This window comes from Cotesia typhae, unplaced genomic scaffold, assembly GCF_013202065.1.
Source record: "Cotesia typhae breed Kobodo isofemale line unplaced genomic scaffold, CoteBio_Ctyphae contig_11, whole genome shotgun sequence".
Taxonomy (NCBI): Eukaryota; Metazoa; Arthropoda; class Insecta; order Hymenoptera; family Braconidae; genus Cotesia; species Cotesia typhae.
This window is the reverse complement of record NW_027423711.1, coordinates 2,162,188-2,189,026: the sequence shown is the minus strand read 5'-3', so window position 1 is coordinate 2,189,026 and position 26,839 is coordinate 2,162,188. Positions and strand designations below refer to the sequence as shown.

At 27.7% G+C, this 26,839-nt stretch overlaps 1 protein-coding gene across 4 annotated transcripts; it reads right to left on the bottom strand.

Moving 5' to 3' along the window:
- Nucleotides 1-107: 107 nt before the first annotated feature.
- On the bottom strand, nucleotides 108-26,839 carry Axo (axotactin). Of its 4 annotated transcripts, XR_012479514.1 has the most exons (28): nucleotides 26,357-26,839; nucleotides 13,893-14,235; nucleotides 13,658-13,818; nucleotides 12,112-12,568; nucleotides 11,862-12,030; nucleotides 10,984-11,099; nucleotides 10,797-10,903; nucleotides 10,367-10,712; nucleotides 9,373-9,650; nucleotides 9,049-9,292; nucleotides 8,720-8,950; nucleotides 7,697-8,104; nucleotides 7,398-7,592; nucleotides 6,919-7,318; nucleotides 5,883-6,130; nucleotides 5,525-5,800; nucleotides 5,137-5,336; nucleotides 4,770-5,067; nucleotides 4,524-4,674; nucleotides 4,293-4,458; nucleotides 4,036-4,213; nucleotides 3,777-3,955; nucleotides 3,245-3,683; nucleotides 3,098-3,174; nucleotides 2,476-2,616; nucleotides 1,413-1,522; nucleotides 594-648; nucleotides 414-496 (listed from the first exon to the last, which is right to left on the bottom strand). XR_012479514.1 is itself a non-coding variant. In XM_074245471.1 (27 exons), exons 2-27 carry the CDS (start codon nucleotides 14,212-14,214, stop codon nucleotides 351-353), a joined length of 5,988 nt encoding a protein of 1,995 aa, XP_074101572.1. In that variant the 5' UTR covers nucleotides 14,215-14,235; nucleotides 26,357-26,838; the 3' UTR covers nucleotides 108-350. The 4 variants fall into 4 exon arrangements, 3 of the variants coding, with proteins under 3 accessions (XP_074101572.1, XP_074101561.1, XP_074101552.1); XM_074245471.1 differs by lacking the exon at nucleotides 1,413-1,522 and having other exon boundaries at nucleotides 108-496; nucleotides 26,357-26,838; XM_074245460.1 differs by lacking the exons at nucleotides 414-496; nucleotides 594-648; nucleotides 1,413-1,522 and having other exon boundaries at nucleotides 2,147-2,616; nucleotides 3,143-3,174.

Here is a 26,839-nt window from a genome sequence, read left to right as displayed (position 1 = left end):
GTTGCTGTCATTACAGGTGACTATTCTTCTTGATTTTTTTATAATCATTTTCTGGATCTGAAAGAAGAAATTTTTTTATTGTAGAATGATCATAAATCTGGTAATTTTTTAATTAATAAAATAAAATTTATATACCGAACATTTTTTATTTTAACTTATAACTCTTAATTATTATATGAACAAAATTATTTTTACAGATGAACAATTTTTATACAGAATAATATCGACGTCAACAAAAACTTGACTAGTTGGTATCTTCAACAATTATACAATTATAGCTACATCCAATGAATTAATCACACAAATTCACTGTTACACATTTACTTAAATTTATTTTACATTATGTTCAATTAATCAAGAGATAATATTGATTCAATAGATGTTCTGCTCCTAGATTGTAATTTAGGTCCACCTAAATAGCTCAGTGGATTCTCAAAAGTTCGCATGTCTTCTCCTAAGAATATCGGAGTTGTGTTGAGCATTTTAAATTTTCCATCTGCAAAAATATTTAATAAATTATATAATAAATAATAAATTATATAAAAAATTTATTGAAATTATTTTTTAAATAATTTAAATATTTAAATAAATACCTGGACTAGTTGCTTGAAATTTTGATGGTTGTCTAACTCCAAAAATGCGTACGATCTAAAAAATTTGAAGCGTTATTTTAATTCTTATTTCACAAAAATTTTACAATTTTTTTCTTTCCATTTATAAAGTAATAAACAGAGCAATAGAGCGAGAATAAGGATATTTTATCAGTTGATTGTTATCTAGAGTGAAAATAAAAATAAAAAATAAAACATAATGATGATTTAATAGTTATGTTAAATTTTGCGTTAGTATCAATAAAAGCTCACTTACTTCGGTGAATAAAAGATCGCACAAAAACGCACAAAATTATTTTAATTATAATTATTTATAAATAAACAATATGGCATGTTTGTTTTAATGGCACTGTGTCACATTTTTAATAAATAATTATTAATAAAAAAAACATAAAGTAAAGCTGCAACGTGACTGGTGCTTCAGCATTTCTGCAGCCCAAAAGCTCAAACATGCGATGATATGATACGATGTTTGATACGATACTAATTATACTTAAGTAAATAAACAATGATGGCCGATGGTATGAATGATTACGAATAATTTATTGTAACAAGCTTTTTTTTGATTCATTTTTATATATATTTATCTATATAAGCTCCAATTTAACATGCTATAAAATAATTATTTATTTATTAATATTTCATTCACAAAATATAGTTCCTTAAATTTCTATAAAGTTATTATATAATTAATTTATCAAACTTTAGACTTATTCATACTGTTTGTTAAAAGATTTATCGATTAATATGTAAATTTTTTTCAGTCAATTTTTAAATGTTACTAAAAATACTCAGTGATACCTTTTTTACAATAATTGAAACGTTTCTTGTGTTTCATCCGTTTTGGTAATGGAGTTTAATGGTATCACATTATCTTCATTATTCGTATCCGTCTTAGACCAAGCTATTATCTGAAAAATTTTTATATCCCGATATGAAATAATACTTTCAGTTTATTAATTACTTCCCTTACTTTTAATTTAATTTTTTTTTTTAATATTGATCAAAAAGATGATCTCTTAATTTTTACTTTTATCTGTGTTTAATTGTAAAATGTTTTTTTTTTTTTTTTTTCCGCTAAGCGTATACACATATATAAATATAAATTTTATAAAATTAAAACCAATAAGCGCATAAATTAATAATAACAATTAATTTATTAATAACAATGCGTATTTGATTAATTTTAAATTTTTTATGCGGACTGACGATTGGCACTAATTGATAATGAAGCAAATTATGATGAATAAACATAAAATATAATTGTGTATTAGTGCTTTCGGTGGGTAAGTCCAAAAAAAAAAAATTTATAAAACAAAATTCTGAAAATAAAAAATCATTAAATCAGCCTTATTTTCGCTTTATCAATTGAATTCTATGAAGTTGATTAATATTTAAATAATAAATTAATTACTAAAATTAAACTACTAAATTTAACATAATAACTGTAAATATATATATATATATATATATATATATATATATATATATATATATATATATATATATATATATATATATATATATATATAAGTACAATTAATATTTAATTAATTGATAATTATTATTCCATCTTTGGCACATCAAACATTTTAGCTGTTACTTTTTCGACATACAAACTTTCTGGACGTGTTTTATTATTTATTTCAGTGGTTGGTTCACTGAAATCTAAGCTCAGAGGTCTTTGAACTGCGCCATTTTTCGTTTCATTACCTCCGACGATATATTCATTTGTCTTTATTTCATTGAGACCAGTTATTGAAAAGTTTGTTTCCAGTAAACGTTTTCCAGATACACCCTTAAATCCCGGTGGAAGGACCGGCGGTAGAACCGGTGGAAGACGTTTTAATGCTTGATTTCTTACCGGAACAGGTTTGACGAGTACTTGAGCTTCTGTTTCCGGACTTGTTGAATTTTTGTCAACTTCATCTTCCTCTTCTTCTTCGTCTTCTTCTTCTTGCTCGCGTTCTTCAAGCTCCGGTTCTTCAGTTAAGTCTTCCATTGACTAAGAATAAAAAGTAGAATAAAGTTATATAAAATGGTTTTAGTTATTATATGAATAATTTAATTAAAAAAAAAAAAAGAAAAAAAAAATAATAATAATAATAATAATACACGGAAAAAACAAGATGACACTGGATACTATCCCAAATTATACTGAGTAAAAAAAATTTCAGATAGTAGCTAGTATAATCCAGATTACAATGAGTATAATCCAGATATCACCCAGTATAATCTGGATTATACTAGCTACTATCTGAAAATTTTTTTCACTACAGATATCACTGAGTATAATCTGGGATGATATCCAGTGTCATCTTGTTTTTTTCGTGTCATAATGGAAAAAGTTAAAAAACATGCGAAGTCGAAAACTTATGTCTCATGCATTACTTATTTGAAAGCTTGATGCATGCAAAGCAATATTAATCTCATCCGAGTCTTAAAAAATATTTTTAAATAAAACAAATAAAAAAAAAAATCTTTACAAATGGATTCGGTTTCGCAGGTTTTGGACCGGTGCCTGTATTTACCCCTAGTAATTCTTTCTTCTCTGATTCTTCTTCTGTAAAAATAAAAACAAGTATTTTTTTGTATTCGTATTAATTATTGCAAAATTTATTTAAATTACAAACCTTTTATAAAAACTTTTTTATCATTAGAAACATCATTTTTGGACTCTGAATTAGGTACTGATTTGTACTCTTTAACAGAAATTTTATTATGAGTACCATTGGGTCTTTTTTCATCTTCAATAATTGTTTTAAATCCGACAGTTTTAACTCCAGATGGACCTACGACAGAATTAGCATAAGTTGGTTGCCATCGTTTAGAACCTCCAGGAGATCCGCTGCCTGAAACAGCAGCTGAAGCACGAGCTCGTCTCCGTTTCTGATCACGTCTTGCACTTCTTATTACTTCGTAAATACATCCAAGTACTGCAAATACAAATACACAAACGAGGATTATAAAAATATAGGTGCCGGCTCCTTGTTCTTCTTTAGTTTCGTCATTGTATATCGATTTGTATGGAACTCTTGCAGGTGGGTCTTCTACCCACGCTCTATCACGACCCTTGAATGTCAATGAAGTTATAATTAATTTATTAGAATTCTGGGTCATAATATTATTGAATTGCATTTCAAAAATTTTTATTTAAATACTTACGACACTGTCATTTCTTGGAGGTTCGAGACCTCGGGGTTGAGCATGAAAAACAGCGCATTGAGCACTTCTGACACCCGCTGGAATAGACGCTCTCACTGTTTCACTGCCTTTTTTAGTAAATAACATATATTCTTCTAATGGCTTCATCATCGCTCCTCCGTTAATAGAAACAATGACATCTACAAAATTATTTAAAATAATAAAATTTTTTTTTTTTTTTTCTAAAATAATTCTAAAATATTCTCAACAATCGACTTACTACTGAGACACCCTGTGTAGCCTTTGTAAGCAGTAAATCGAGGATCAGTAGTATTGAGGCCACCTAATTGAATCTCAGTAGACCCAGGACTTTCATCTTCTTCCTGGTGATTATCATTATCATCGTCATTGATACTTAAAACGGGAATTGGTAATAATTGTACAGGTTCACGATCAATCTAAAAATAATTGTAGACATTTGATAATTGATTTATACTGATAAATTTATCTTTAAACGAAAATTTAAAAAATAATTACCATTAAAGTAGCAGTATTATTATCTCGTACGTAATAAACACTGTGCCGTGCGCCATTCAAAAAATTCCTATCATTTAATCGGACTCCGTAAGTTGAACCTTCTCTATCTTCTTCAAAAATCAACTGACCTTCCGAAGTTAATGCTACCAGTAGATAGTAAGTTCTTCTATAAAGATAATAGAATAATATTTTTTGAGATAAAGTTTAGCAGAAAATAAATTATTCACGTACTTGTTTTCAGTTTGCAGTAATAATAACGCTGATGTTCGTTGCCGCAAATCGTTTGTGGAAAAGGCTAATTGAACTTTAACTTGTTTTACTTCGCCTTCTAACTCAAAGCCTCTTTGTAAATTACTTTCACCGCTGAAATCAGCGCCTTTTTCTACAAAATAAATTTACATTAATAAAATTTCATTAAAAATTTGTGTCACTAATTTTTACAGCGAAATAAAACAAGAAAATAATTAAATAAAATACCATCAGCACAATTTTCTCCAAAATAAGAAGTCAACTCGCAATTACAAGAAGATTCTTGCTTGCCAAAGTCTTCCGTGCAAATTCCAAGATTTTTACACGGCATAGCGTCACATTTCATTTGACAATTTGGTAAAACCCCTTTGCTTCCTTCGTGATTAGCTTCACTAGCCAGATTAGGAAGATCTACAAGATATTCAGCGATCATGAGTCCTCGAAGACAGCCGACGTATCCTTGAATAAGGTTCCCTTCTTTTCCAACACGAAGAAGATTGTCTGGATCAAATCCTCCTAAATTGACCTAATCACATAATTTATTTCATCAATTGATCAAAAATATTGTGCAATTATTGGTTAAATAATAATTTACTTGAAAGTAATCCGTTGGCGGAGCAGGTGGTCGTTGTGGTGCCAAGACTTCCTTCTCTGGATTGATCCACGGCTTATTGGAATAAGTATCCAGCAGGAGCGGTATAGCGTCCAGCGTAACATTGTGATTATTAACATGCAGCGTAGTTGAAGTTGGACCTCTGACAATAGCGATTTGAACGGATATCCCGGTGTTTACTCCTGTAACATAAATTCAAAAAACTATTTGAGTAATTGACACGATAGTAAGGTCGATGGGTTTGGATCTTACGTCAGTCAAACTCTTCACGTCTCTTGGAATTCGTCTAGGTAGTAGTAGTGAAGTAGTAGTAGTAGTGTAGTAGTAGGTAGTAGAAGTAGTTCCTTCGTAGAAGAAAACGGTTGCCCACCTGGATACTGGACGGTGATGTTCTTTATCTCGTTCCCGGTGTTAAACAAGTAGACAATGCTGGTCCCGTTGGATATGTAAAGATGAGCAAAGTTGTTCAGGTGGTCATTGGCGTACAGGATTAGTGAGTGGGTGTCGTAGGTCCGGAGATTTATCAGGATATTCTCCATCAGCATACTCTTCAGCAGTAGCTTCTCTTCGTCAGCACCGGACCCAAAGTAGTTCTTCTTCAGAAATGCACCCGGGGATGAAAATGTCAGTGCTTTGCTGTTGATATCTGGAATTATAATTAAATTCATTAATTAGTTTTTACTTTATTCATAATCTAAATCAAAGTAAAGAAAATAAAAAGTATTAACTTGTTTCGCAAAATGTTCCTTGATGCGCCCATTTATTTTCGCACACACATTCGAAATTACTCCAGAGCTCGACGCATCTCGCACCATTTTGGCACTTGTTTGGTTGACAAGATGGCTTACAATCTTTAATAATTTCTGATAAGTGAACTGACATGTAACTATGGATGTCCAAAATTTCTCCATTGACAACCAATCCACGGAAACATCCAATCAAGCCTTGCCTAACTTCTGAAGTTTTCAAGTGCTCCCTTTGATATTCAAAACATTTAAAAAGGTTAATATCAATAATTGAAAATAAAAGATTAATAAGAATATCGTGTTTCTGATGCCATAAGGGCGTATAATAAAAATCTTATTTATTTTTCTAAGTCCATAAAAAATTTTTAGTTAGGAGAAAATTTTTTTTTTGCATTTCTTCACGTTTCACACAAAAATACGTTGATTTATGACACTGAAGTTAGCAGACGTCTGAAAATTTTTGATTTTTTTTATTAACTATATTACAACTAAAAAGATATTTCTACAAAATTACATTTATAGTTTTTTAAATTTTTTACAGGTGACATTTTTTTTTTTTAATTATTTAATTGAAATTTTTTTAATAAAAAATTTCTAAAAATTTTGAAATGTCGGCTAACTTCATTTTCATGTTAATTTCCGAAAAAAAATTTTTTTATACCCCCTTATGACATCCGAGGAGGGTCCCGGAAGCCATAAGGGCGTATAAAAATTTTTTTTTTTGGAAACCGACGTATTTTATCATGAAATGTGCAGAAATGCAAAAAAAATTTTTTCTTCAAACTAAAAATTTTTTTGGACTTACAAAAAATAATAGAATTTTTATTATTCGCCCTTATGGCATCCGAGGTGGGTTTCGGGAGCCATAAGGGCGTATAAAATTTTATTTTTGCATTTCTGCACATTTCGGACAAAAATACGCCGAAAACAAATTTTTTATACGCCCTTATGGCTTTTTACAGGGACCTTTTGCCGGTATACGCCCTTATGGCATCTGGAACGCGATATAATTGCTTACGCAGTTGCTCCACCGATGAACATTGAGCCCTCAAACGGTCCAAACTCTTCTTCGGGCAGCAATTCAACCATTTGGAAGTCAGTATTGATCATAAATCGAACATGATAGTCATTGTAGTCGATCCAAATTTTCTGCCATTCACCGTTGTTTAGTTTTCGACGGCTTTTGACTTCCATTTCACGATTCGCTCCGGTATTTAAAGTGAAATTAAAAGTAAGGCGGTATTCAGAAGTCAGTACGACCATAAACGAAGGGTAGTTACTCCGAATTGGAGGCTGGTATAAAAGAATAGCCTTTTCTCCAGTTGTACGGAAACTAAAAGCTATGTCGCCTTTACGCCATCCTGGAACTTCGATGTACGATTGGGAAGTCGTAAAGGTAACGACGTATTTTTGCGTATCTAAAATAGAATTTTTTTATTTAATTTTGTAATTTATTTTCTAGTTTCTGAGAATTGTTGTTTCATAAAATAATAATACTTGTTTCAACGCATTCTAGAGGCCCAAGTGTTATTCTTCCTTGAGCGTCGTCTTCCAAATCCTTCTGTTGAATAAAAACCATCTTCATGACACCCAAAGAGTCTGGACTCTCATAGTAACCTTCATCTGAAAGCCATTTACCAGCGGAAACATCGCAATTGCAGCTTAATTCCGGATTCACACATGTTCTGTTTGCTGAAACAGTTATTAAAGATATTATTTATTAATAATTGGCTTGTATTTTGAGTAAAAAAAAAAAAAAAAAAAAAAAAAAAAAAACACTTTAGAAGCATACTCACTTCCACAAGGGCAGGAGCCACGATTAGCATTTCCGATATGATCAACGATTGTTTCTTTGGAACCGTGGAACCAAGTGGCACTATGAAGGTCCAAAGGCGCTTTGTAGCAGTCATATTTAACGTACTGACTGCAGTATAGTGAGTGTGAAATTAATTCTTGCAGCATTTCAGCGGTAAACTGTCGATAAGTTATATTGAAAGAAAAATCATCTTCCGCTATTGATCTTACGTCTACTTGAGATGGTAAATTGTGCTCCACAATTGTTTTAGTTGCATCCTCGATTGATTGAAATTCACATTTTACTAATGCTGGAGGAAATCTACCGTTCCCGTCTATATCTATTTTATAAACGTCATCTTGGGTGTATCCTAATAATGCCAATTCTTCACAGGTTTTACGATATTGCGCTAAAAAATAATTTATGAGATTAAAACTTTTACATTGTCAATCTACATTGTTAAGAGAATAAGAAAAATTTTGTGTCTTGGATAATCACATGATAAAATCTATTTTTTTAATAAAATTTAGTGTCATTGCAAAGGTCTTGATTTGAATTTGTGCCTTTTCAAAGTCTTATATCATTCTCATCAATAGTTATTTTATTATGATATAAGTATTTAGGCTGCATTCGAAAATACTCTATCTCTAAATACATGATTAAGAAATTACCTTATATTATGTGAACTATTGACATTTTTAAAGATATAAGCTCATCCTGATGTTACTCTCATCGAGACCTTTCATTTGAGTACCTACATCAATTTTTCATATATTTTATATGTTTGTATATATGTATATATGAAAAATATATCAAAATGCATGTGGGTACTCAAATGAAAGCTCTTGATGAGTGTAACATCGAGATGAGCTTATATCTTTAAAAACGTTAATAGTTAAAAAAGTACTGTGAAATTTAACAAAATTCATTTTTTAATAAAACAAAATTTTATTTAGTGTAGTTCGCAATTCTCGACAGTCACATAATGACTGCAGGTTGCTAGTAAATATTAAATATCAAATACCAAAATGACAATTTTTTCCAATGTATCCGGTATCGCTGCAATCACAAGTAATTTTGTTTTCTTTAACAGAACATTTTCCTCCATGTTCACAAGTGTTTGGCCTCTTACAAGGATCAACAAATTGGCAATTGTCCAAAGCGACTTCACCGACAACTCTCTCAGTATTAATAACATACCGCGGTTCAATAACTTCATCATTAACTTTTATATTTCTCATACAGCCGACTAAACCTGTTTATAATTAAAATTTGCATTATTAACTATTAGTTAATTTGCTCTAGTTATTTTCCAATAAACAGATAACACATAAAAAGAAAAATAAAACAAACCTGCATCGCTTTTACCGCTACCGATAATAACTTTGTCACCAAGTTCGAAGGTCATCGCGAACAATTTTCCCTGTTTATGTCTATAGTCTACAATAATGTTGAGTTCACCCTTGGTGTAATTGAGCTCAACTGCATGCCAAGATGTCTTGTTATCCGGCGGAAATTTAACGGAAGAGGAAACAGTTATGTTTTCACTTAAAACTGGAATCAACTGAAATCTCATCTCATCGTTGACAAGCCTCAACTAGAAAAATTAATGGTAATTTTAAATTAAACCAGTGACATTTTATTACTATTTAGTCCGGTGAGACTCAAGTAGATTACCTCCCAGTATCCGATACCTTGGTCGCTTTTAACGTCGCCAGAAGCGACTACGGCCACCGGTTCTGAGCTTTGGAAGTCGAAATTAAGCATCAGAGAATCAGTTCTGGCTATTGGCCACCAGATATGACTTCCCGCGAACGGGTAAGTTATTGGAATTACGTCGACATCCACTTCATAGTATTCTGGTTGAAGTACTCCTATGTAATGGACCATTGGATTTGATTTTTTTAGCTCATATATTATTGACTTGTCGTTATAAAAAACGTACTTTAGTGCGCCTGAAATTTATTATGATTGTATTAAAATTAATTTTTGAAAATTAATAAACTACATTGAAAATTTTTTTTACGAAATTTGAAGAATATTTCGAATAGAAAATTTTATAAAATGTTTATTTACAAGTGAGGTCAAACCTATTTTTGGCCATATCTAGATGAAAAATTAACATTTTTTAATTTTTTTTATTCTGCTTTTTTGTCTTCAAAAGTTGGAAAAAATCTTGACTCTCATGTTTTTAGATAAAATTTCTATTTTATTTTTTTTTTTTATGTTTTTGATATATTTTTTTTTTTAAAGTAAATAAAAAAACTAACAATTAAAAAAAAAAGTTTAATATCACAATTTTCTAAAATATTTATAAATTTTACTGAAAATTTGTAAAATTTGTTGAAATATTAGTAATCAACTTTTTTTTTGAATTGTTCATTTTTTTTATGCAGTTTTCAGAAAAAAATCTATCAAAATTTTCAAAAAAAAATTTCATTCAAAAAAATGAAAATTAAAATAGTAGACCCTACTTGTAAATGATTACAATTTTTTTAAAAACCTTTTTAGAATTTAAAAATATTACAGAGGAAATAATTTAAAAATTAAGAAATGATTTTTAAGTAATTTAATTTTAACATAAAAGTTAAAAAATTTTTAGATTTCAAAAATTTAATCAAAATTCAAGCAATTAATTATTTAATATCATTAAAAATTGAAAAAAAAATACCTGCAAAATTATTGTAAGACATAAGACCCCTCTTTTTGTGCAATTCAGGACCTCCGCCAATATAAATTTCCGGGTCAATAATCATGTAATGATTATCACCAGGTATTTCAAGTATTTGAGTTTCGTAATCAAGACTTACAGTCACTTGAGAGCCATTATGAAATATTGTTAAATTATTCCAGTGATTCGAGTTAACGTAATCACCTAAGGTCGTAGTTATCTTTGAGTCGTGACCAAAGTCAAGGGAAATATGAACTTTTTTATTAATTATGCTGGCTGATACATAGTGAGCCGTACCGTCTATCTCGCCGGATGCGTAAAACAGTACAGAGTCATCCCAACGTGTCTAGATATAAATATAAATATAATATATGTTTGATAACGAATTCAATTATTGAGTGGACGGATTAATTTTATCAGAGCTACTTACTTTAAACATTAAACTCAGTCGATTAACAGAAGAATGAACTCGGTCTTTCCAATCGTAAACTCTGAAAGACACGTATGAAGACCCTCGGAGAGTTAAAATTGTCGCAGCTGAAATTTCAATTATAATGATACGTAAAATTTCTTTTTAATTAAATATTATTGATTAAAATCGATTTTAAAAATATTACTGTAAACGTCACAACGTTCTCCTTCGTATCTTGTTCCGAAACAATCACATGTCAAACTGTTGTAATGATTGATACATTGACTGCCAATAAAACACAAATTTTCTCTCGTCCAACACCTGGATAATTAAAAATAATTAACAATGATAAAATAAAAAATAATAATATTGATTTAAACAATTAATTTTCGTCATTAAAAAAATTAATAATTATTTACAAGTGAGGTCAACTCCGTTTTTGGACATAATTAGGTGAAAAATTAATATTTTTTTATTTTTGTTTAATTCTACTTGTTTTTACGCCGCATTTATGATAAAAAATGTCGTGAAAGAAAAAAAGTAAAAATTTCAATAGTTTTTTTGCCTTCAAAGGTTAGAAAAAATTTTGGCTTTCATCTTTTTGTATAAAATTTCTATTTTATCTTTTTTTGATGTTTTTGATATATATTTTTTTTGAAAAGTACATAAAAAAACGAACAAAAAAAAAAGTTGAATATCACAATTTTCTAAAAAAATTTATAATTTTTTTTTTAAATTTGTAAAATTTATTAAAATTGTGATAATCAATATTGTTTTTAAATCGTTCGTTTTTTGATGTATTTAAAAAAAAAAATACGTTTGTATTCTCTTTTTTTCGAAAAGTTTCATTTTTAGAGAAAACGATTTCGTTTTCTCTTTTTTTTTCCATTAATTAAATAAATAAATTTTATTTAATTTTAATACTTTATTGATTTACATTGCCGATAAGCGAGTGTTGATTAATAAATAAATAAATAAAAAAAAATATATCAATAAAATCAAATAGAAATTTTGTTCAAAAAAAATGAAAATGAAAATGTTTGATCCCATTTGTAAATATCTACCAAAAAATTGAATATTTACTTATTGATACAGCCTTCTTTAACATTTTCATGTTTGGTTGCAATTAAAGGCCGTATTGGAAGTAAATCACTTGCTGATTTTCCAGAACTTAATACCATATCTTTGATACATCCTACGAAAGATTCAATGATATATTTAACACCATGTAATCTTTCTTCTGAACTCAATCCTAAAAAAATATCATTAATTATAATTATTTAACTCTTCATAAAAAAAAAGATAAGAGAAATATAGCAAACTAAAAATTTACCGCCGATAAGAACGACCGATGCAAGATCTTCCGAGACCCCGTAATTTATGACACGTTCTAGAACTTCAAGAGTAGTTTCTTCTTGTTTATCATCGACACGGGCGATTAATTTGGCACCGTGAACGTCTATACGTACTAGAACGCTGTGCCATTCGTCGCGATTGAGGCCCTCTCCGACGGTTAAACTTGTAGAAGCTTTGCCAAACACGTGGACGACTTTAAGTTGTCCTTTTTCTACAATCACGTAGAGAGCATACGGGTCCAAGCTTTCTGGGCGATCTTTTACACTGTGGTAGACCAGAAGTCCGTGGGGGAGCTTCGTCCGAAATTGGAAGGATATTTCGCGGCACAAACGCAGTTGAAATGTTTTTATTCCACTTCCGTCGAGTTGAATGAATGTATTGCTTTGAGCGAACATGAATGTTTTTTCGTAACCAGATTCCATGAATGTTAATTCCTAAAAATAAGTTTTTATAATTAAATTTGTTTTTATAGTTTAAAAAATTTTTTAATTCATTTTATTAAATTACAAATGTAGATTTTTAATAATTAATTTTTATTACAAAATCTTTCTTTAAAATCTAAATAATGATTTTATTTGTATGATATTGACAGTGTTTTGGAATCCTTTAAAATCTAATTTATTCAAATAAAATTATTTCATTTTTATTCTTGATTGACCAATTTAACGGTATCAAGCGTCTTGATCCCCCGACAAAATATCCCTATGACAAAAAAACTCCGACAAGGTATCCTTTGAATTCGTTATAGTTTTTGAAAATTTAAATAACAAAAAAATTATTAACAGTAACAAGCGAATAAATACACACAAAAACCATATTAAAAGTGCGCAACACGATTACCCGCGTTTGTTTTGGTCTAATATCGAATAAACACACACAAAAACCATGATTGGAACTTGATTAAAATTTTAATGAAATTTTTCAAAAAATTTTTTTTGCCATAATTCGTAAAAAAAAAATTAAAAAATCTTTAAAATCTGATCTTGCTGCCTAAAATTAATATTTGTGTGACAATTTTATATATTGATACAAAAGATAAATTTGTTTAAATAAATTAACTATTTCATTTTTAATATTTTGTTTTTTATCGTTTTATTAAAAAATTCCGGCTGTTTAGGATTAATTGTCGGGAATTTTTTGTCCGGGATATTTTCTCGAAAGATAAAATATCATAAAACCTTTAAAATCACTTTAATTTTTTATATCATTTTACAAATCATTTCAATAATATTAATAAAAAGTTGTTGAGACTAGACCTTTGAAAATTTACTTTCGAAAATTTTATTTTTGAAATTACTTTTTAGAAAAAATTTTTTATTAATTATAATAAAATTTCTGTAGTAATTATTTACATGTTCTTCGTCGGAAAATTTGTTTAATTCGAAAATTTATTTGAGACGTAATTAGAAAAATAAAATTTCTAAAAATATATTTACTGTTATGGCGTAGCCTTAAAACATAAAAAATTTTCAACCAGTTCAGCGAATAGAAGCCTAGTATTTTAATAAATAATCTGAGTATACCTTTCCTCGTTTGTGTTTCGGAACCGGAGGTCTCGTCGGTTCTGGAGGGATAAATGTAGGTGAAGGAGTACTTGGCGTCGTTGTAGGCACAGTACTTGTCGTAGTAGTACTCGTAGTAACAAAAACGCTTCCTTTTGTCACCATATAAGACGGCAAAGTATCTATTTACATAGAAAAAAATCACAATTGTTATTACAATTAATATAATTAATCATAAAAATAAGTAAAATCTTACAATTGGGACCGCCGATACAATAATGCAGACATTCTAGCTGAGAGTTGAATCTGTTTTCGTTTCCTAAACAGCCTCCGTAAACAAAAGTTCTGCATTTATTCTCGGCTTTGTTGAACGTCCATTTGTGAATATAATATTTGCAAGGACCGGTGTCTGTTTTCACCAAACAGCGATCGGGCAACGTACGCTTCGTCGTCGTTGGTATTATTTCTGTCTCGTCGATTAATTCCGCTTCCGATGAGTCTGTGATACTCGACTCCACATTCAGTGTTACACTCAACAGACTCAGGATCATTAAGACCCCCCTTGATTGTCTCGCCATCCTTCTTCATTCGTTGATAGTCTATAATAATTGTAATTTAAACACTTTTGTCATTCATTATTTTCATTATCATCGTCATAATTAATTTTTTTTTCAAATTTTAAAGGCTGAGAAATTTTTAGAAAGATTTCTTCAGATATTTGTCTATAAACTGAGAAAAGAAAATACTTTTATTAAAAAAATTTTCTTGATACAAGAATTTATGTTCTTGAAAATTTTTAAGAATTTGTTAAATTGATTGAAATAATTTTTAATTAATTTAAAGAAAGCTATTCTGTTATTTATCTATTATCCAAAGATAAATGTTGATGCTCTTCTCTTCAGAAATTAATAATTAATAATAATAAAATATTTGATCGTCATCGAGTTTCTTAAACCTAGAAATTGTTAACTGAGTAAAAGTGTTTTTTTTTTTTCGCAGTGTAGCAGTTGGTCTTATTTTATTAAATTAATTTTTTATTAATTAATGTCAAAAAATTTTGTGTTAAAAATTGTTATGTTGAATATTTAACACTTTTATGAATTGATTTAACAGAATAAATGTTAAATTTACACGTAAAAGTGTCAAATAGTTAACACTAAGTTTTTTGACGCAATGACACAATTTTTTTTTCTGTGTATGCATATGCGTCATTTGTTACCAAATCAACTAATTTTAAAAATCATATTTCTTTATTTAGCTGATTTGTTTTAGTTGTTTATGTACGTATTAAAAAATTTTACCTATAAATTTTTAGCCCTTAATTTTTAAAAGTTCATAAATTACGAATTTTTGAAAACTTAGAGAATGTAGCCATTTGGTATGTTTTTAAAAATTCATAACTCTTGATTAATTTTATCTAAGCGATAAAATATTGGGTTCATTTTTTTAGTTTTGAGATGTAGATTCATCAAAAAATTTGTCCTTTTTCATCGTTTTTTTAAGTTTTAAACTAAAATTTTGATTTTTATTAATGAGAGAGATTTTTTATTTTTTTTTTTTTTTAAATATATGTTATTCTAGACTATAAAACAAAATTTTCGAGCTATTAACGATGAGAGAATTCGAATATCTTCGATTTTTTAATTTACTTTTCTATAATCTTTTTTATTTACTAGACTTAACACGCTCGCTTCGCTCGCCTTCATTCTTTTAAAAATCCCGCCACTATCTCAGTCGACAAATCAACAACCGAATAAAATAGTCACAGAAGTGACGTAAAACGATACGACATCCGGCCATCAACTTTTTAGAAGAGGACTAGAATTCAAATTTGCGCGCGCAAGCGCGCGCCTCATATATATTGTCATGATATATTTACGTGTCGTTTATATATACTATATTCATTTTCAACCAATCAGAATAAGAATAATTATTTTCGACCAATCACATCACGAATACATTGGTTTCACATACATTTCATCTCTATTTTAATATTTAGATTTTAATATTTAGATAAATCTACCTTTTCTGTAAATTTATTCACATTTCAACGAAAAATTATCAATTTAAATAGCATACAATACTATTCTACAGTACCAAATTAAAAAAAAACTCAGCTTGCTCTATTTTTGGTAAATAAATACTTGATCAGCTTCGAAAATAAAATCGAAAAAAATTTTAATTTGATCAATTTTATAGAAATAATTTTTCAGCCACAAAAAAAAAGCTATTTTTTGGCTAGAAAAATTTTTTATAAAACGAATTTTCAGCCTTTGTCTTCAAATAACTTCCAAATATCCATTACAAAACCTATTTTTTCCATATTTACTCCAAAAATCTACTTATCCAGTCGCTCGTGACCGAATAACGCTTCGATTTTAATAATTTTCTTATTAAAATTGAATAAAGATATGTATAGACTTAACTAAAAATATTTATAATCCACTCGTGACATCTATGAACCTTTGAAATATAATTTTTTTCAATCAGCACCAAAAAAGGCCAGGTCGTTAAAAAGTACAAGTATGCACTCAAAGTCGTGCAGGCAATCTAAATGCATTAGAAATTCCAAATGGGCGATTCCAGCTAGTAGCCGTGTTGGTTGTCAAGTATAGTAAAAAAATATATTCCAAAGTTAACTCTCCAGATCATTGATAAGACATGCACGTGCCTAAGGGTCTAAATAACAATCTGTATCCTTTAGTTGCAACTTAACCCTACGGCTTAAAAATAAAATGAATTTGCATTAACATCTTTTTGGTATTCCAGAGTCGGATACGTCACACAACAAAAACATCCACGTGCTGAGACTAAAGTAATGTAAGAGGTAGTCCGAAAAATGTTGGATTAACTTGTCATGCTGCTTCCGGTGGTCCCTAAAGGATTAAACCGATAAATATGCATTCACATAAGGTATGAGTAACTCTTACAGTCTTACTTCGAGATGTTTACTTGTGATTACCGGTTGTAAATTTATTACTTCCTTGTACTTATTACTTACAATAATGCAACTTCTTAAAAGTAACAATCTACGATCAGTATCTTTATTGTAATCGGAAGCTTATATTTTGAATTAATATTAGCACGCTTAGATACATTAATAGATTAAATAGTCTGGATAATTGTATTTGCAGAGTGAGTGCTGTTATTATTTTTATTATTAATGAAACATTTGTTATGTAGAGCGAATTGATAAAAATAATAGAGTAAATATCAATCGTTATCTCGTGAGATAAAAGTATGTGTGAGATAAATTTTTATCGAGTTAGAAATAAGTAATAAGGCACATTTATGTCTCATGCCTCGTATATTTTAAAGAACACCGGTACCAAGTTATATCCTTGTTAATATTTGGATTTTGTTAATAACAGAACGCGTCATCAGATAGGTCCGTTTTCGGACCAATAAATCGTAGGTAAACAGTTTGATTTTTTTTTTCTAGAACTATTTAAAATTATTAAAACTTAAAAACTTTCACATTTTTATGAATTTTTTATTTGTTACATTAATAATGACTGTACTAGGATCTCTAAAGTTTTTTTTAAGTATGTAGAGTTGTAAAATTAGGCTGTAGCTTATTTTTTTTAGTTTTATGATCACTGCAGAGTTTTCATTTTTGTGACTAATTTTTTTCGATCATTTTTCGATCATCATGATAATACCCGGGGAAAAAAAATTATATAAAATTGTATCTAATTATATATAATTTTATCTTATTTTATACAAAGATATGTATGATATTTATATATAATTTTGTATAATTTGATATAATTATGTAAACTTGTATATAATTATATAAATTTATGTATAATTATATAAATGTATACATTTCATCTAATAACAATCGGCATATTTCATGGAATTATATAAAATTATATATAATTTTATATAAACACATAAATTTATACATAATTATATATAATGTCATCTAATTTTAATTTACGTATTTGCATTCGTTACATATAATTATGCACAATTTTATAAAATTTTATATAATTATACTTAGGATTATAATAATATGAAAATATATATATAACTATATAAAACTTAATAATCTATATAAAAATTATATATAATTATATATAACTTTTTTTTCCCGGGTAATTTCTTAAATTTGTTATAAAATTTATTAATTTTTGAATGAACATGTTTACATCCTCATACAAAAAATAAATATATAGGTACAATTATCATGAATTTTATTGAAGGATGAAAATTAATAACTCTCTATAGGAAAAATTGTCGATGCTGACAATTGGCTAGCATCAAAAAAAGAATGTAAAAAATTTAATTAATCTACTTTATGAAGTGGAATGAATTTGGAGGCTTAAATGTTTTATTTGAACTCTTATGAGATTATTATCGACTGTATAAAAAGAAATTATAGCGTAAAAGTTGAAAAAATCGCGAACTATAAAATTTCTAAAAATAGATTAAAAATTTTTCTTATTTTTCTTTCAACTTTTTTTTTCGTATCTTAAAAATTTAATTTCAATTTTTCGGGTAGAAGTTTTTATTATGCAAATATAAAATTTTCAAAACTTTTTTGTGTGACATTTTATAAATAAAATAAATGTCCACAAAAATTTTGCTATTTATAGAAAATAAAATTACGTAAAAATTTGATCTATCAAATGATAAGAAAATTTCTAATTCAATATAACTCTGTTAATCATGAGAATAGAAAATATTTGAAAATCAAAAGAAGAATAAATATCATTATTAACCAAATAAAACTTGTATTACATCACCTTTGTATAACATTTGACAATTGGTTTACTATTTAAAAATAAAAAATGACAGTTGTTCATTCGGTACATATTACATATTTACTGTAACCATGGTTTGATAAGAAATGATAAGGATCCCTGGTCTCGAGGGCACAGCAACGATTCGATTATTCTCTCGTACTCGGGTGGATTATCAATTGTGTGAGTAGACCGTTGTATTTATTTCCATAACGGATAAAATGAATTTTTGTACAAGCACTAAATACTCCTATAGTATTCACCAGATATAATACCAGATCCCAGATGCATTAGAATAAATGATTACACAGAATTGCAATTTTTAAATTTCATTCAAATGAAACGCTTGTTTAGTTAAGATTTATTCAGAAATATAAATACGCGGATGGGCTGGATGGCGTCTATTATTCGGACCTTAAAAAACATTAAACTACTGTGCACATAAATATATAAATATACTTATACCCTAGGGACGTGCTGTCTTGCGGAGTTGTGATAAAATCATCAGGGGAATTACTGAACGGAGTTGTTAGTTAAATAACCATAAGTATCGCCGTTCCTTACTCATGAAATAAACATGGGTCCATCTTTGTACGGTAAAGTTGAGTCCTAAGTCGAGAGTTAACGGATGAGAGGATAATAGTTATAGATAAAAGTTTAATGAAAAAAAGCATGAGAAAAAAAGATGTATGAAAAGCTTGAGTAAAGGCAAAAAGAATAAGAATAAAAAAATAAAAAAGAAGACAACATAAAGAAGTTATAATTTGAGTATTAAAAGAGTGTAAGAATGAAATTGCGACGGTAAACTAAAAACGTTAATACATTAGACTGTACAGAGAATGGGATGGAGGAGAAGGATGTTCACGGGACAAACGGACAGCCTCTTAATAGGTTACTCACGAGTCATGTGAGTCAATTTTCTCTTGGCAAGCCAGGCCAGATATACAATACTGAGTACTGGGTAGTAAAGAGTATGCTGGAATACAGAGTCGTCAATTGAATCCGAGGTTACATACACAACACGAGTTATATATGTTATATTTTATATGGTACATGTCATGCAGCTCTGTCGCCCTTCTTTATATGGAGAATGTCACTCGGTGTCTTTTAATCGCTCTGTCAACCTCTTTTGCTTCCGAGGAATCAATTTTGACTACCAGTACTTCCGCTCGATCATTTTTTTGGTTTATTTTGTTTCATTGTTTTCGTTTTATTTAATCGAGATTGCTTTCATTTTTAAGTAGGACATATCACTTAAATTTTAAATTTAACTTTAATGAGTTGATGATAAACAAGTAAATAAGTTTTTTTTTTTTTTTAATTATTCATTATATTGTTGAATGATTTTCTAATAATTTGTGTAAAAAGTCACTGAAAATATATTTTTATGCGGCTGCGGTAAAGATAATTTTTTTTTTATTTGAAAAAAATTGATAAGAAGAAATTTGTTTATTTCTAATCGTCTATTCTACTTTGAAAAAACCCGCCTTATATATTTGACCAGGTGTTTAAAAAATGAGTTATTACGATTACTTTGACATTTTTTTATTTGAAAAAAATTGATAAGAAGAAATTTGTTTATTTCTAATCATCTATTCTACTTTGAAAAAACCCGCCTTATATATTTGACCAGGTGTTTAAAAAATGAGTTATTACGATTACTTTGACATGGTAAAAGTTGTATTGTATACACAAGGCAATTACTCGAAATAATACTAAGCTAATATCAGCAATTCACTTATTCATTTAATTATAACATGATTTAATCAATACAAATGAGTTCTATTGTATTTTCGTCGCATAAAATTTGTTAAAAATTTCAATCTTTTATGACTAAGCTATACAGAAAATAAAAAATTTATTGAACCATGAAAATTATGAGGGAGACTGAAGTTATTTTGGAGCAAGAAGAAATTTTCTTGGCTTAAAAAAATTTAACTTCGTTCAAGAAATTTTCAATCTTCCTTAAGATTTTCTTGATTTAAGAAAATTTACGATTGACTCAAGACTTATTCAATAAATTTAAGTTTTTTTTATTTGTATTCTTGTGACCTAAATACACTCAATGCGTAAATAAAACTTTCTTCCTTATAATATTACTTTTTCATCTAAAAAAAATAAAAAATCAAGTTTTTCTTCAAACAGAATATGATGCAGCTGAAATAGTATCATTGTTTTTTTTGGGAAAAGTATGTAATATCTTGTCCTAAGTAAATATTGTTTTTATGAAGATAACATAGAAGTTAAAGACTATATAATATTAGGAAAATAAAGTTATCGAGTATCAGAAAATGACCAAGAGGGATAAGTCAAACTTTAAGAATATGTTTGAGGTCCAAAAAATAATCGATTTGTCAGTAGGAAGTGACGTCAATACACAGAAAAAAAATGTTCTTAAATCAAGTATATAATTTTCAAGAACTTAATCTTCTTGATTTGAGTAGAAAAATTCTTGAACTAATAAATTTTTCTTGATTTAAGGGAATTTTACTTGATTCAAGACAATTAATCTCTTCAAAATTATTTTCTTGGTTCAAGAATTTTTCTCTCGAATCAAGTTAATTTTTTTTTCAGTGCAAGAAGTTTCTACACAGTATTTAATGGATGTTTATTAAAGAGTTAAAATTATTATTATTTTATTTTTAAATTTGTAATATTGAAAAAAAAAATTACAAATTATTATTATAAAATTTATTTGTTTTAACGATTGTCACATAATAATATATAAAACTTGGTTCAGTCACCAAATTTTATTTATTATTATAATTCTTATTTTATTTTTTAAGCAAAAATATATGGATGTGTAGATGAAGACTGAAACAATCCATGATGTCGATGGTAGAATGCTTTGTCCATCAGCAAACCAGACAGTAATTTATTAATGTTACTCTCTGACTCCATACATGTCACTCTACCGAGCATTTATTCTACAACAAAACAACCTCAGCTGAAAGTAACTCATCTCGGTTTATTGACTTTCATCGTAAGATCTCAGCTAGTTACCAAACTATGTTTTGTTTGAGTACAATTAGCATTTTTATTATTATTTTTTTTATTAGTAATATAATATATAATACTATTATCGACAGACCGAAAGGTCTCGTTGTTCAAACGGCATTGATTTAGTTGACTGTAAGTCAATCGTCGGTCCTAATGTCAACTGTCGGTCTGTTTGAATTAATTATTAACACTTTGACAAATGGCTTTGTATTCTACTGTACGAGAAATTAAAAAATCTGGTCAAGTGTATTATTAAAGACAATCATACAGTCAATGCAACCCCCTTGCTCCCTTTTGCACAGTGTACCAGCCAGGCTCGAGCTTGGCCTTCTTTAAACCACCCGAATCAATATATCGAGCCCGACTGCCCTGGTCCAGTTTCTGCGTTTTGATGTCATGAGTAGATACTACCTCATAAATAATTTTCTATAATTATCACTTCTATTGTTTAATATTATTTTTTATAAATTTTTGAATTTGAATTCCGGTTAGAATTTTTTTCATCTTATGAAGAAAATAAATTATTATATTATATCATATTATTATTGGAATTATTAAATAGGGTTTGTAAATTTTTATTAAAATTAAAATTTATAAACCCCTTAAATTTTAATTTAAATAAATTAAATTTTTATTAAATTTATTAAATAGGCAGAATTTTAAAGTAAATATTGCTCCGTGATTCTAAGTGAAACTGGGTCACAGAAAATGGCTGTTCTTTTGTGAGCAAATATTCTTTTATTGCAAAATAAAATTTGGGGATATTTTACGAAATGTCAAAACTAGAAAGAAAGTATTAAATTTTTTAATGGCTTTTTGCTGTTTTTTTTTTAAATAGGTCAGACTGGCCTTGAATTACCGAAATTAATTTTTTATATTTTTCTTTGAAATTTAGTATTAAGTTATAATAAGTTACAAACATGTAAAAATAAATGATAAAATAATACATTTATGAAAATTGCTATTTTAAACAAAAAGTCAATAAATTTCAGTAAAGTATCAAAACCACAAAATATGTTATTAAATTTTTACACACAGAAAAAAAAATTAATTTGAATCAAGAGAAAAATTCTTAAGCCAAGAAAATAATTTTGAAGAAGTTTATTGTCTTGGATCAAGACGAAAAGTTCTTGAATCAAGTAAAATTTATTTAAGCCAATAAAAATTTCTTAGTTTAAGAATTTTTCTACTCAAATCAAGAAGATCAAATTCTTCAAAATTATTTACTTGATTCAAGAAAATTATTTTTTCTGTGCATCAATACTAATTAATTTAACCCATTAAACTAATAGGAAAAATTTAGAATGAGGTCTAAACCTCTCCTTAAGAATCGTAAAATTACAGAATTTTTACTAAAATATATGTACAACTCCGAAAAGTAAGAGTCCTTTATGTGACCCAAGTGTTCCGGAGTCATAAAACAGAGGTAGGACTTATTTTTCCCTTTCGAAAATATTTTTCAACTAAATATTAAGTTTCCTTAAACATAAAATATTAAAATAAAAATAATTTGTAAAATAAGATTCAATTTTTGCTCAGAGAAATTTAACAGTTTTTTTAAAAATTGTAAATATTATACGCTAATATGTTGTCCGATATAAAAATTTAATTTTTAATTTACCTCAAGATAAAGTATAAAAAATATCTTCTATAAAATTGAAAATTCCAGATATGATGCAGATATCGACTTTTTATTAAAACAAGATAATTTATATCTCAGAACGGATTAAAAAAATAAATTTTCTTATTAGATAGCAAGACTGTCAGTGTCACTGTTAATTGGTGCTTGATAAGTAGGAAGTAATTAATTAATAACTTGAAATAAAAACAAAAATTGTAAAAATATTGATGAGTAGAGCTCGAGGATTAAAGAAAAGTCTCGGAGCAAATGAAGCGACAGAAAGTGACGATTCTGATCGTTTATCCAGCGGAAGTTGCCCGTGCAAATTGAAAGAGACGAGTAAGCATCAAGTACTACTTAATGGTGTAGGTACGGTAACTACACCAGCATACAGCAGGGAACTACTCAACACTACACCACGGACAGCATATCCATATCATCCATCAGGGAACGACACGTGAGATGAATTTAATCGCAACGCGTACGTCTTTGAGAGTTCTCAAAGCTTCTTTTTAAAATGTCTCATAGCTTAGCATCGAGCATTCAATGATCGTGACCATACTTTTAACAAGGATCACGAACGGCGGCGTTTTTGTTCCCCAGGACAATAACATCACGGCACGCGACACTCCATCCGTAGATTACTGATAGATTTTAAACCGATGACGAATTTCAGGAAAAAAAAAAAAAACAATAAAAATAAAAAAGATGAAGATGAAAAAGATATAGTAAAGAATTAAATTATTCTTCTTTTAACACCGGGAGGCGATCAACCTGCCCAGAAAAAAAAATTTTCCTGAACCAAAAAAATTATAAGGAAGACCGAAGTTATTTTGGAGCAAGAAGAAATTTTCAATCTTCCTTAAGATTTTCTTGATTTAAGAAATTTTTGCTTGATTCAAGACTTTATTTCTTTCTGTGTATAAAAACAAATTTAATTATATACAAATAAAATCATTATTTAGATTCTAATGGAAGATTTTGTTATGAAAATTAATTATTCAAAATTTATAGTTGTAATTTAATAAAATAAGTTTAAAAATTTTTGAAACTACACAGAAAAAAAAAATTTCCTGAACCAAGAAAATTGTAAGGAAAACTGAAATTATTTTGGAGCAAGATGAAATTTTCTTAGCTTAAAAATATTTTAACTTCGTTAAAGAAATTTTAACTTCATTCAAGAAATTCTCAGTCTTCCTTAAGATTTTCTTGATTTAAGAAAATTTACGCTTGACTTAAGACTTTTTTTTTCTGTGTGGAAAATATGGAAAAATCAGAGAATTTTGAATTTAATTATGGTCGATAATTTTTCATTATTTTCATCGAATTTTAATAATTTTTGAATAAATAAATAAACAAAATTAAATTTCAAATATTCAACCTGTTTAAACTAGTTACGCTAGAAGTACTTAAAGACAAGCGTTAGCAATTGAACCAAATTAATAAGGAAATAAAAGTTATTAAAAATCAATATTGTTTTTTTTTAAATTATCCTTTTAATGTTAGTCAACTGTGCTGTAAATGATATTATTTTATTTTATTTAACTTCTCTAATTGCTATTTTTCAAGTTTTTGATACATATTAATTTATAATTACCATAGAAATAATTAATAAACAAAGTTAATATTGACTTTTGCATTATTTGTGGTATTTTGAAGAATTATCAATTCTTCATTTGATTGAATTAAATTTTTTTAATCACATAAAATTTGTAAAAAGATTGGCTCAGTAAATTATAGTCAAAAAAACTTCCCGCGGTATTTTAAAAATATATGATGTAAAGTTTATTTTACGAGATGATTTAAAAATTAAATATCATTATTTTTTTAGAAGGTCCTGGAGTTTTATTTTGGATCAGAAAATTTGAAAATAGCTTTTTTATCGTCATTCTATAATATAACAGTTATCACTTTACTTATTGTTTATTATATTGGTTCTACTCATAAATTTTAAATTATCAGCATGTGAGTCAGAGTTACATGCTAAGACTTTCTTCATACGCATAGTATTTTTTATCGCAATTATGGAATATATTAATACTCACATGAACACACTTATTTATTTATTCGCGACAAATAATAAAGTTATAATAAAATGAAAGTTGTTAGATAATCCACATCAAGGCGCGAGACCGGTTTTTTGAATACGTGGTATCCCTAATTTTTAAATATTAAGTTGATTAATGGTTTTCGCTTAATTTTGAATAATTTTTCATAATTACATTTTCACAAATGATTTAATATTGATATTCAGAGATCTAAATTTTATATTTTTCTTTATTTTTTAATTTAATCTAATAAGAAAATTTATTTGAATTTTTGATTTAAATCTTCTAAAGATGTGTTATCGCAGCGAGATAAAATCTTAACTTTGTAAACAATTCAAGGTCAACATTAAACCGATGGAATTCCTTAATTTTTTGAGTTCCATGGCAAAACTTGTTGTCATGTAATTAAAACTAGACATTTTTCAAAGTTAATGAAAATTTCTTTGCAAAATAAAAATTTTGCAAAGTTGAAATATATCTGGAAATTAATTATGAGTTTAACTTTGACCTTGGATAACTCAAACAATAAAAGATTCATCATAAAATGATAAAAAATGTTTTTTATAAAACCATAAAATTCTTTACTAAAAAATATATTAATCTTTCTGGTACATTTATTTGTCAAAATTATAAAATTTATGGCTTTTGCGAAAATAAAAAATTTTTAATTTTAATAGTAAATAAATAAATAAATAATTTAATAAAATTTTGGAAAAAAATAAGCATTCTTTTCGACCGTTTAATACTCATATAAGATAAAATATTATGTAAAGGCATAAAGTATAAAAGGCATTTAATTTTATTTATTTTAAATATAGGAGGAACCAATTTTTACCGTAACTTTAATTACAATCATTCTCAGCTGGTTGTAAACAGTTACAAAGATTGTATCCTCTAATTAAATTTTTGAATAAATATATAATTACTAATAATTAATTATACTTGAAATTTTTCAATAACGTACGTAATTAGGATGTTAAATCACTGATGAGTTGATTAATAAACCACTGTATGTGTCTATTGCGTGGTTAACTACACGATTGCACGAATTATATATGATGTACGAGATAATTCATAGTTTTGACGGTCATTTTGATTACTATTTATTATTTTATTATTTTATTAAAATAATCGAAACAATTGTTTTATTAAAAACACATTTACTTTTTGCTCAATCAAGAAAATAGTTACTTTTTTTCTCATTGATTTTACTTAATTAACAGTCGTTTTTTGCAATTATTTCCATTATTATAATTATACCTATAATTATAATTATGAATTATTTATAAAAATAACAACTTACTACGGCATGCAAAACAATAAGCCTGGAACTTGGTATTATAGAATAAAAATGGTCACCAGAGATCGATTAAGCAGAAAAAATAGGCACGCTCACTATTCATAACATATATTAATATTTAGCACTATTAGTCTATTTTTATTTTACTTTACAGTTTTTTCTTAAAGTTTCTTTTATATATTGTCTATTATTTATAAAAATATATGCATTGATATTTTGACACTATTCACTTGTTGTGTTAATTCTTAAAAATAAAACACCGCAATTTTAGACGAAAAAAATTTATCAATTATCGACTCCAAAAATATTAATTTTTATTTAAATATTTAGAATTTTTAAAGTATTTTAATTTTGTGTTATATACGTGATTTAGTTTTTTCACTGATAGTTATTTAAAAAATAATAATAAAAAAAGATAAATTTTTTGATTATCAGAACTCGCGAAGCAAGTGCGCGGCGCGACGAAATCGCGCTCACGACTGACAC